Consider the following 12,732-nt stretch of genomic DNA (forward strand, 5'->3'; position numbering starts at 1 on the left):
GAGTTTTTCCATAACACAAATTAGTCCCTATCCACAGGATCAACACTTTTGATCCATATTGGTCCTAATACTGAGACCCCACCAATTAGCAAGAACAGAAGTCCGATGTACCCACATTGCACCCCTAGTCAGCTCCCCGAGATGACCGGAGCAGCGAGTCGCGCATGCATGCACTTTACTTGCAATAAGTTTTAAAGAGATGAACGAGGCATGCGCAACCGTCTGCTCCGGCCATCTCGGTGGTGTTATGAGGGGTGAGACAGGGAGTACATTGGACCCCAGGTCACTTGATATGTGGGGGTCCCATCACTGAGACTTCCACCAATCAGCAAGTTAGGACCTATCCTGTGGTCCTAGGACCTCTGGGTGATGGTAAACTTACTGTACTTTAGCCGTAGGTTGCAATGATCTGAAGGCATAAGAGGCATACAGGCCTACAGATCATTGCAGCTCAGTGATAAAGTAAATGACAGTAGCCTCGCCCAAAGAGCTACACTGGGAGGTCTAAACTATTATCAAATGTTATCTGCAATGAAGCTGGATTTTTAATCCTTGCTCCAATGACAACCCAAAAGTTTTTAAATCCAATTGTCACAAGGACAAGAAAAATGTTGGGGCTCAGTTATACAAATTCAACAAGAACCTATTTTATACATAAGCCAGGGACTGCATGTAGTATAATAGGATTTTCTCCAGAAATTCTGTAAAAGTTACATTTTTTTCTCTAGCCCACCAATCACCATTCACCACCAATCTTTGCTAGACGCCCACAATTGTGGGAGAAGAGCCACGATGAGTGAGGTAAAGAAGAACCCCAAGCTTACTGAGGTTGAGCTCCAGAGATCAAGTAGGGAGATGGGAGTCACCTATCACTGCAGTCGGGGCTTTATGGCAGAGTCTGCTGATGGAAGCCTTTCCTCAGTGCAAGATATATGAAAGCTGCATACAGTGTGCAAAACACATGTAGGACTCCCAGAGAAATAAGAAATAAATTAAACTTTCTGGTGATAATTTTAAGTGTTATGTGTGGAGAAAACCAGGAACTGCTCATCACCTGCCAAATACAATCCCAGCAGTGACACATGGTGGTGGCAGCATCATGCTATGGGGGCAGGGACAGGACCACTGGTTGTAATTGAAGGAAAGATGAATGGGGCCAAGTACACAAATATCCTGGATGATAACCTCTTCCAGATGCTCTGGACCTCAGACTGGGTGGAAGGTTCCCCTTCCAACAAGACAATGACCCTAAGCACAGAGCTAAAATAACAAAGCAGAGGCTTCAGAACATCTCTGTGACCATTCCTGACTGGCCCAGCCAGAGCCCGGACCTAAGCCCAAATGAGCATCTCTGGAGAGGCTGGAAAGTGGCTTCCACCAACGTTCACCATCCAACCTGAGGAAACTGGAGAGGATCTGCAAGGAAGAGGCAGAGGATCCCCAAATCCAGGAGTGAAAAACACATTTCCAAGAAGACTCTTGGCTGTACTAGCTCAAAAGCTGCTTCTACTTAATACTTAGCGAAGGGGCTGAATACTTTTAATAAATTAGAAAGAATATCTACATTTCAGGTTTTTTAGGGTACAGAGCGTACATTAAGGAGCTAATTATATTTAGTTATAAAGCCTTTAATGTGCCCGATGTTTACTCATTGTCATTTTTAATGTTATTTATTTTTGCTTTATTTTTCAATAGAAAAAGGGCTTTGAATGTCCTCACTCCCTGGCTTGCCCCTATCATTTGGAATGGAACGTTTAATATTACTGTGTTAGATGCTCAACACAAAGATACAAGAATTGGGCTCTCTGTATTTGGAGTAAAAAAGTAAGTATTTTGCATAACTAACTGCATATAATTACATAAATTATTTTCTCTCAACCAAGTTAGGATATTGTGTGCACACAAAATAGCAAAACAAGACCATACAAGTAATGTTACAATATAAACAGGGTCAGGAAACTGATTAGTGAAACAGACAAAAACAGTGGGCCCTGAAACTAAGCCTCCTTTTCAACTGTCCCTGCCTAATTGCTTTACCTACCCCAGGGTGTAATAGACAACTCGTCGACCTTCCCTTCAAACGTTTAAGTGCAAAAATAGAGACAAAGACAATACAAATCGCAAGGCAGAGCCCTGGTCCAGAATATTATTGGATCAGTTCTCTGAATAAAGGCAGGTCCGCAATGGGGAGAGTTTCTGTCCATCACAGAGAATTAATTGTTAGTAAAGCTGAGTAGAGATCACAGGAGACTGAAGAGTGAGGTAGAAATCAATCAAGGCTTCTTGGAAAGGAATACACAAGTGTTCAGACAAAATGGAACAAAATGATGCTTCCTCCATCGCACTTAAAGGACAAGAAATGATGCAGGGACATAGGTCATAGAAATGTTCTTGTTCTGTAGATTATTTCTATTACATCATTTTGTGTTTCAATGTGGTCACCATAATAACACTTCTGTTTCCTCACTATAATCCAATAGTAAGGTAAGACTTTGGTTAGTCTTCCATAAATAGGCCTTATTCCTGAAAGCCAGTGAGCTTGAGCAGTAGTTACTCTTGCCTTTAATATGGCGGAAGTTCACATACAAAACTGATGAAGGTCAAGTAATGTGTAAACAGGTGAATAGATCGAGGACTTTCTTCTCTACATTGATTCCAACATGAATCATTGCAGAACCTTGAAACCAGATACAAAGCAAAATTAAAGTCTTTCTCTTAATTTACTCTAATTTGTAATAGCCACTGTAATTCTTAAGAATCAACAGTTCAGTATTTCAGAGGTCCTTGCTCTTCCTACTTTTTAGACATTCAGTATAAGGCTGTGTTGTGCTGCTTCAATGTATACAAGATACCCCAACCTTGTATAACCTTGAAATAGTCACCATTGATCTTTACTTCTTACAGTCTTGAGGACCTTCACATGGTGTACTGATTCCTGGTAAAATTGGCTTGTAAATGGTATTATTTAGTAAGGACCTCATTTTTTAGTAGCTGTGGATTTCATGATAGGGTTATTATTAGGCTAATGTTGTATAGATGGTTTCCAAATGTTGATCATTTGGAGTCAAATCTTCCTAGGAGCCAATTTATTAGCACATATTCCACTATAATAAATCAAGATTTCAACATATTTTATTTTTCATTTGAAATAATAATTTTCTTCTTAAAACTTTGCTTTTCATCAGAGAATGCTCCCTTTTCTGCAATTACAACACTGCAGACCTTTGATATTCTAGCTGTTAATTTGCTGAGGTAATCTGGAGAAATGTCACCCCATGCTTCCAGAAGCTTCTCCTACAAGTTGGATTGGCTTGAAGGGCAATTTTTGCGTACCAAAGGGTCAAGCTGCTCCTACAGCTCAATGGGGTTGAGATCTGGTGACTAAGCTGTCACTCCAATACAGATAGAATAGCAGTGGCTTCTTCTTCCCTAAATAGTTCATGTATACTTTGGAGGTGCTTTGGGTGATTGTACTGTTGTAGGGAGAAATTCTGTCCAACCAAGCGCTGTCCACAGGGTATGGCATGGCGTTGCATAAATGAGTGATAGCCTACCTTATTTACACCTTCTACAAATCTCCCACTTTACCAGCACCACAGCAACCACAAACCATCACATGACGTCCACCATGCTCAACAGATGGCATCAGGCATCTTCCAACATTTTTTCAGTTGTCTGTATCTTACAAATGTTCTTCTGTGTGATCCAAACACCTCAAACGTAGATCCGTCTTTCTATAACCCTTTTCCCCAATCTTCCAATGTCCGTGTTCTTTTTTCCCATATTAATCTTTTGCCAGTCTCAGATATGGCTTTTTCTTTGCCACTCTGCCCTAAAGGCCAAATGCCAGTGTCAGCCTCTACAGTGAAGAGGTGGAGTCACCTCTTCACTGTAGAGGCTGACACTGGCATTTGGCGGATACTATTTAATGAAGTTGTCAGTTGAGGACCTTCATCGGTTTCACAAACAAGAGACTCTTATGTACTTGTCTTGTTGCTTAGTTGTGCAGCGGGGCATCCCACTTCTCTTTCTACTCTGGTTAGATAATGTTTGTGCTCTCTTTTAAAGGGAGCTAAAATCTTCAGTCTCTTGGCAATTTGTCGCATGGAATGGCCTTCATTGCTAAGAACAACAATAGACTAGTCGAGTTTCACAGTCCTTTTTTTCCTGGCAATTTTGAGAGTTTCATAGAACAAACAAATGTGATGCTCCAGATTTTTAACCTGGTCAAAGGAAGGTCAGTTTTATAGCTTCTCTAATCAGCCAAACTGTTTTCAATGGTGCTATCATACTTGAATACAGGTTTTGAAGGGTTTTTTTTTTTTTTTTTCCAACTTACTTTTTATTATTTAACCAAGAATAATAAAAACAGACATGTACATTATGGGGGGAACAAAGACATATCTAGTATTATAAGGCAAATAATCACTTCCGGGTCGCGCAGGACCCATCTAGACTCTTTAAGCTAAAGGATCGTAGGTCAGATACATCTGTTCTGAAAAAAAAGAAGAAAGAAGGGGTGTCTTGCCACCATTCAGAGATCGTGATCAATGACAGGACAGCAAGAGCCCGCCGCTTACAGTAGTGCCTGTTAATCAGATTTACATACAGTATTACAAACATAAATAGCACAGAGGTAAACACGGACCTTAGGAAAGAAGAATTTAAAAAAATAACTTTTCCATGGGTCCAACTATACAAAAAGTTCAACCTAACATGTCCATGAGCCTCTAAGCGGTTAAAGATATAGTTTAATAGGGAAAGTTGTCACCAATCGCATCCCAAGGGGACCAGACTTTAAGAAAGTGATCCGACCTTTCCTGTAGGGTCGCAGTCATGGATTCCAATGTCCGCATATGGCGTATGCGGGCACATAGATCCAATTGTGAAGGGGGAGCGACTCGCTTCCAGTAAGCAGAGATCAGGGTCTTCGCGGCACAAAGTATATGTAGAAACAATTTAGAGTGAGGTTTGCTCAGATTGCTAGGAGGGAGGCCTAAAAGGAAAGCGACAGGGTCTTTCTCAAGTGTGACTCCAAGAGTTTTTCCCAACACATTTTGGACCTCGCTCCAAAAGGGTTGTATATGGGGGCAGTCCCAGAAAATATGAAACATGGAAGCTCCATGTGCATCACACCTCCAACAATCATCTGGTATTTGTGGATTTAGTTTATGAAGCAGTGCTGGGGTGTGATACCACTGCATAAGGATTTTATACTGGTTCTCCTTGTATAATGCTGATAAGGAACCTTTAGGGGCCCTGTCCCATATAGCTTTCCAAATGGGTTCCGGTAACCGTCTCCCCAGCCAGTCTTCCCACCTTTGCATATATGCATGTTGAATTGGTTCTGAGTACGTCTGGGTCAGTAGTAGGGCGTAAAGGTCAGAAATCAAACCCTTAGATGAGGAGCTCCTAAGACAAATCCTCTCAAAGTCTGTGAGGGGTGGTACTATAGTAGAGCCTAATGTCTGGGAGCAAAATCGGTAAATTAGAGGGTAGGAGTCTGTTACTTGGCTAAACTGGTCAGACGCCGCGCAGAGATCTGAGAGGGTAAGGAGCTGTTTTGACGTCGAATGGGCAACGTCTTTTATGTGAAAGGCCTGCATGGGTTTCCAGAATTCCACGAAATCGGACTTCAGGCTCTGAGGTAGGTTTGGCGTATAAAGAAAGGGGGTCAAAGGTGACTTCAACGTAGCCAAGGAGTATCTAATGCGACATCTACGCCATATCTCTCTAGTAAAGGACATTGGGGCCAGCAAAGATTTAGATGGAATCTCTATAGGTGGTCCCCAAACTAAGGCGCTAGGATGTGTTGGAGCTATCCAAAGCTTCTCAACCTCTGTCCACCTATTAAAGGCAGGCAGGGAAGTCCAAGAGGTAATATGGCATAGATGGGTTGCATAGTAGTACAAGGTTATGTCCGGTAGACCTAATCCACCTTTAGACTTTGGCGCTACCAGCACTGTTTTAGGAATTCTATGCCTCTTGGAGTTCCACAAGAAGTCCAAAAACAGTGTTTGGATTGTGCGTAAGGCAGCTACTGGAACTCGAACCGGAAGGGTCTCAAATAGATAGAGAAACCTGGGCAGGACAGACATCTTAATCGCCGCTATTTTACCTAGTAAGGATAAGTATAAGGGGCGCCAGCTCTGGAGTTGTTTCCTAACATCCTGGATTAAAGGGGGAAAATTTTCTTTATATAGGGAGGATATTAATGGCGTAAGTTTTGTCCCCAAGTATTTAAGAGACGAGCTACACCAGGAGTAGTGGAAATTATCCTGTAGGGTCTGCAGTAGTGAGACAGACAAGTTCAAAGGCAGGGCTTCAGACTTCGCATGGTTTATCTTATATCCTGACATTACACTATATTCTGTAATAATCGAGTGCAAATTTGGTAGTGATATCACGGGGTCTGTGATGGTGAGTAAAATGTCGTCTGCGAACAGAGCTATTTTAAACTGCTTATCCCTTACTTGAATACCCTTAATATCGGGGCAGTTACGAATAAGAGCTGCTAAGGGCTCAATACTCAGGACATACAACAAGGGGGATAAGGGGCAGCCCTGGCGTGTCCTGTTTCGAATAGGTAAGGAAGGAGAATGGGCATGAGTAAGCCTAACTTGCGCCGTAGGTGAGGTATACAAACCATGTAGCGCCTTTATGAATGGTCCTCGGAAACCAAAACGAGCAAGGGTTCTGAACATGAACTGCCAATTTAACCGATCAAAGGCTTTTTCTGCGTCAAGACTAACGAGTAGAGCCTCTGATTTTGTTTTTTGGACCACATCTATTAAATCGATGGTGCGACGCGTGTTGTCCCCTGCTTGCCTAAATTTAACGAACCCGACTTGGTCTTTATGTACCAAATTCGGGAGCCAATCGCCTAGTCTGTTAGCCAGTAGTTTGGTGAAAATTTTGAGGTCGGCATTCAGCAAACTAATGGGCCTATAGCTAGAGCACTCAGATGGGTCTTTTCCCTGTTTGGGGATTACTGTGATATGTGAGGATAGCATCGTCTGAGGAACTGGCTCGCCCTGGAGAAATCCATTGAAGAGTTCAGTCATATTAGGGAGCAAGAGAGGGAGGAACGTCTTATAATATAGGTACGTAAACCCGCCTTACCCCCGGGCAAATTCTTTATTGTATCCTCTATTTCCTCTGCCGTGATGGCTTGATTCAGGTGAGTCAGTGCCTCAGACGACAGCTGGGGAAGAGAGCATTGAGACAGGTAGTGATCTAGTGTAGCGTTTGCTCTAAAGATGAAGATGGCGAAGGGGAGTCTAGAGAGTAAAGAGCGGAATAATAGGTGTGGAATAGTTCAGCTATTTTGGAGGGATGGTAATGCATAATACCCTTTTTATCTCTTATGGCAAAGGGGGCTTGGGAGGATGATTTATGTCTAAGCTGACGGGCCAGTAGTGTGTGAGCCTTATTACCGAATTCGTAGAATTTCCGTTTAGAGTATTTTATCATGCGCTCCGCATCTAAAAGGTCTAACTCCCGTAGTTTAGAACGTAGAACCTGGATTCGTCGTAGTAGGGAAGGTGTAGGGGAGGTGGCTAGTTCTCTTTCAGCCTGTCTAAGATTCTGTTTATATCTAGAGTAATTGAGTAATCTATCTCTTTTTATCTTAGTGGCTATAGATATAGCCTCGCCTTTAAAAACTGTTTTGTGGGCCTAACATAGAATTGGGATGGATGGCGCCGTCGGGGTGTTTTCCTTAAAATAATTAATCAAAACCGTCCTCAGGGATTCTCTTGAGAGTGGGGAAGAAAGGAGGGTTTCATTAAGACGCCAGTGGGGAGATCTAAGTGGGGTATCTTCCAACCTCAGGTCCAGGGAGATCGGGTCATGGTCTGACCATGTTATTTGGCCAATTTCAGCATCCCCTAGGGCTCGTAATGTCAGGTAGTTGCCAAAAAAATAGTCTATTCGCGTATGAGTCCTATGTGGGGGGGAATAAAATGTAAAGTTCCTGGCCGTCGGGTTATTCACTCTCCATAGGTCATACAGTGAGCTTTTACGGATCAAACGGCGGAACCCTGTAGCTAACGTTTTCGTCCCCTGAGGTGTCGGGCGGGCCGGGACTGATAGGCGATCTACACTGTCCGAGAACACCACATAAAGTCACCACCCACCAATAAAAGTTCGTGTTGATCAGATGCTAATCCAGAAAGGACCTTATTGAGAAAGGGGAGCTGGCTGGAGTTTGGAGCATAAATATTACATAGTGTCATGTGAATGTTCATGAGTGATCCCTTAATTATGATATATCTGCCGTGGGGATCTGCTACGGTTTCCGTTAGCTGAAATGGGCAATGCCTAGAAATAAGAATAGCTACACCTGCCTTCTTAGTGGGAGCATTAGCCAAGAAAGACACGGGATACCAGTGGTTGGCAAAGTGAAAGGAACTCGTGGATGTGAAATGTGTTTCTTGGAGGAACACTATGTCTGCTTTGGCCTGGCGTTATTCTTTCAGAAGAAGCCGCCTTTTCACATCTGAATTGAGACCTTTAGTGTTTAGGGAAAGTATTTTAACCATAATCTGTGTAAGTTAGCCTGTCAGCTATATGGAAATTTTTTGTAGGTGACGGAATCGCGGCCTTCGAGCCTCCCGGGGGAGCTCGGCCGGGTTCTGTTTCCGTCACACGGTTGGGTGGATTGGGAGACAACTTGTATAGAGACTCATGGACCAACACATGAAGTAAAACCAAAAACAAAAATAAAACAACATTAACATATAACAATTGCAAAAGCGAGGGTAGCCTACGGCAGGTCTCGCCGTAAATCTTCCGAAGTGTAGTCCAACATTTCTCCGGGGCTGACATTGTCAGTTACCGGGAGCAAACCTCTTTGGGAAGATTTACCCTTGGGGAGGTAAACGTACACCGGAATACCAAATGGATAACGGAACAGTAACATCTGGATGAACCCGCATCCCTGAGCCCTTATGCTGGACACCGACATGTAGTTAAACTATGGTAACCTTTATGGTAATTAACCTATGCATTAGTAAAGACTATAGGTACAACAACTAGAGAGTTAGAGCCAATTAGATTTAACATATAAGGATTAGGATTAACCCGAGCATATATCAATATACATCAGAAGGAGAATGGCAATATTTTGTCGATACTTATCGTCCATTGGACTGTCTACTCCCATTGTCCAGGGCCCTCTGTCTCTTCTTTGACGGTCGGACCTGTTGCCACGTAGGAGGGAGATGTTGAGGCCAGTCCGGGAGATCCGGGAGGGTGAGCTGGAAAGATCTTCTGAATATCGCAGGACGGCTGAACGACCATCCTTTCTTGCCGTCAGGCTAAATGGAAAGCCCCAGCGGTAAGGTATGCCTTGTTCTCTTAGGAGGTCCAAGAGCGGTTTCAGGGCTCTGCACTGTTGTAGCGTAATCCAGGAGAGATCTTGGTATAGTTGGAGTTTAGCCCCCAAAAAAGAGATGGATTTCATCAAGCGAGACCGCTTCATTATTTCCTCTTTTAACATGAAGTCATTCACATGGCAAATAACATCTCGGGGAGGACCTGCCGTCTTAGGGCGCAGTGCCCTGTGAGCTCTGTCCATCTTAATGGGGGTGTCTAGCGGTCTGTCAAGGATAGTGTTGAAGAGGTGTTGTAGGTAGCCTTGAACATTCTCCTCTCCCTGTTGTTCTGGAATGCCACGGATTCTAATGTTGTGTCGGCGACCTCTATTATCTAGATCTTCTATGTGCCTTCTCAGGTCTCTAATAATGGAGTCTTGCATTGAAACCTGCTGTTGTAGAGTGGAAACCGCTGTTCTAGCCAGATTGTGGTCGTTTTCAAGTACATCCACTCTCTGCACCACTTGTTGAACTTCTTTATGGACTGTTGCAATTTCTTGCCGGCAAGTTTCCTTCACTTCCTCTATCAGCTCCCTGAAATCTTGCTTGGTGGGCATTTGTTGGATATAAAGCCATAACAGGTCATGCAAGGGTGGAGAGATTTGTGAAGGGATCGAAGAATACAGATGCGGGGAGGCCGGTGGAGAGGTCAGGGATTCCTGTGCTTGCTGTATACATCCATCTCCAACTGGAGAGCTTAATTGAGCTTGAGTGGCATAAAATGTGCTTTTTCGCAGTGCAGCAGCATATGATACTTCCAGCTTTTGACTGGTTGAGACATCTGGGGGACACAATGTGTGCTGTAGGGCAGGGGAGGGAGGCAGTGAGGGGTGCAGGATTTGTGGTCCCAGGTCAGGGGCTGGTGAATGGCTGTCTCCTTCACTTAATGGGAGCTGGTACCCCGGTGTTGGAGGGGTTAATGTTGTAGCTGGGGAGCCAGGCTGTGGAGGGGAGGCCTTCTGTTGGCTATATATGTAGCTAGGGTGTCGGGGAGCTACCTCTGACCTTTCTCCGGGTCCAGTAAGGGAGCTGGACTTTTCCCCCACCTTGTCATCTGCACTCCGGTGCCGAGGTAGAGGCTCGAGCCCTTCACACGGGTTCTGCGGCTCCTTGTGTGCGCTGTGTCGCAGCGCCGGAAGTGGCGCCCCGTGGCTGGCTCGGGCCGGCGCCATCTTGCCATTCCCCGCCGGCACTTCCGCGCTTCTTTTTTTGAAGAAGTCCGCCGCCGGCTGGGTTGGCGGCGGCCTCTCATCACTCCTGGACCTCCCCGCCGATGGTCCCCTCCGGTTCCCCATTGCGAGGTGAGTCGGGTCCGCTTGTTTTGTGCTGAAGTAGCGCTGGTGATGCGGAGCTCACTATCTGTGCGTCCGCTCACATCGGCTTCCGGGCACGCCCCCTTGAAGGGTTTTTTAAACATTCATTAGCCTTCTTACACAAATAGCAAACACAATGTACCATTTAACCACTGCAGTAGTTGTTGTTGGCAATGGGCCTACATACATCTATGTAGATATTGCAAAACGATAATAAAATTCATTTACCACATAAACAATGTATAGAGTGTATTTATGCTACATTTAATGTTAGGTTTCATTGAAAGAAAGTTGTGCTTTCTTTCAAAATTAAGAAAATTTCTAAGTGACCCTCAACTTTTAAGCAGTAGTGCATAGCAGAAAGTTAAGGTTAAATATGCTCACCTTGCCGGTTTGTCATGATGCATTTTGTATAAATATCAGGTGCCGCTGCATTGGAGTGACCCTTGATGACACAGTAACAGAGCTCACAGCCTGGTGAGCTGACATCAGTGGGGTTGGAGAGGGAGGAGCTGTACAGGAGCACAAAAGTGGGGGCTGAAAGCAGAGGAGTCTGCAGCACAGAGAAGGCAGAAAGACATAGTTGCACTGCAGGTGTGATGGGCTTCTGCAACCTGTCCTTAGTGAAACTGAGGTTCCTGGTGACTGGTTTACTTTACAAATTTAATGCTTTTCAGAAATTTTTCTATGAAAAGCACACATTTTTTGGAAGACTAAAGTTAAAGCCTGTTATAGTAGTAATGACGGAAATGTGTTCCTTTTCAGGTATATTCGGTTTCTCCTGCCATTCCTAGAGTCTGCAGAACGTTACTTCATGGTTGGTCACAATGTTACTTACTATGTGTTCACGGACAAGGTCAATGATGTAGTCAAACCCAAAATAGCTGAAGGCCGTACCTTACAGCTTCACGATGTGACTGCTGACAAACGTTGGCAGGATGTGGTCATGAGAAGAATGGAAATCCTAACAGCTTTTGCCAAGGAGCGTATGCCCAAAGAGATTGACTACCTGGTGTGTGCTGATGTGGATATGGTATTCAATGATCATGTAGGAGTGGAAATACTTGGAGACCTGGTGGCTACACTCCATCCAGGATTTTTTCTTTCTGAACCAGAGGGATTTACTTATGAACGTAGACCAATTTCTGCAGCCTATATCCCACATGGACAGGGAGACTTCTATTACCCAGCTGCCTTCTATGGTGGAAAAGTGGATGAAATATACAAACTACATTTGGCATGCCATAAGGGTATAGAAGAGGACAGGAAAAACAAAATTGAAGCTATTTGGCAAGAGGAATCTCATATTAACAGGTATCTTTTATACAACAAACCGACCAAGATACTTTCACCTGAATACCTCTGGGACAATAACCTACCTAGTGGAGAATACATCAAGAGAAGGAGGTTCTTAGCTGTGCACAAAAACCACCAAGAAGTGAGGAACTAGGATACAATCACATAAATATTTAATAATTAAGGGACAATCAACATTGCTTGGGACTTTATCAGAATTTTGGGGTATTCATTGTAAGGCTTGTTATGTGTGTCATTTCTATTTTTGACTCTTTTATCCTTTGACTTATTCTTTTGTCCTTGACTTAATACTTGCTGCACGATGTTGTCAGTAAGGCCCTTGGATGTTGTGGGGACGTATATGTAGATATTGGTCCCTATAAACGTCTATATGTGCCACCTTACCTAACTGTTTATGGCCGGACACCATGCCCGCTATGGAGTGGGGAGGGCTAAACAGGGCTCACCCTCCTCCTCTCCAGCGCGTGGCTGTGTGCTCAGGTGAGTATACTAAACTCACAAGAAAAAAAAGAAGTATGCTATAGGACCCAAAATGAAATATAAACAAATTTTATTGATACCATAATACACTGCGACACAAAAAGACAATAAAAACATTTTAAAGTGTGAACAACACACAAAACCAATCCAGCAGGGAGACCTAGCATATGATAGTGCTGGTCATCCCTACAAGCCTCCAGCTCCCCCTACTGGAATAACACTCCCCTAGCTGCACAAGATGAAAA

General features: G+C 43.8%; 1 protein-coding gene across 3 annotated transcripts in view; it reads left to right on the forward strand.

Moving 5' to 3' along the window:
• The window catches only part of LOC140104283 (histo-blood group ABO system transferase 2-like), a 49,980-nt gene extending 37,717 nt beyond the window's left edge, over window positions 1-12,263 (forward strand). For all 3 annotated transcript variants that reach the window (XM_072127752.1, XM_072127753.1, XM_072127754.1), the window contains exons 4-5: window positions 1,696-1,824; window positions 11,456-12,263. In XM_072127752.1, the coding sequence (XP_071983853.1) occupies window positions 1,696-1,824; window positions 11,456-12,140 (814 nt within the window). In that variant the 3' untranslated portion in view covers window positions 12,141-12,263. The remainder of the gene's footprint in view (window positions 1-1,695; window positions 1,825-11,455) is intronic.
• Window positions 12,264-12,732: the final 469 nt, after the last annotated feature.

Source organism: Engystomops pustulosus, chromosome 10 (assembly GCF_040894005.1).
Source record: "Engystomops pustulosus chromosome 10, aEngPut4.maternal, whole genome shotgun sequence".
Lineage (NCBI taxonomy): Eukaryota > Metazoa > Chordata > Amphibia > Anura > Leptodactylidae > Engystomops > Engystomops pustulosus.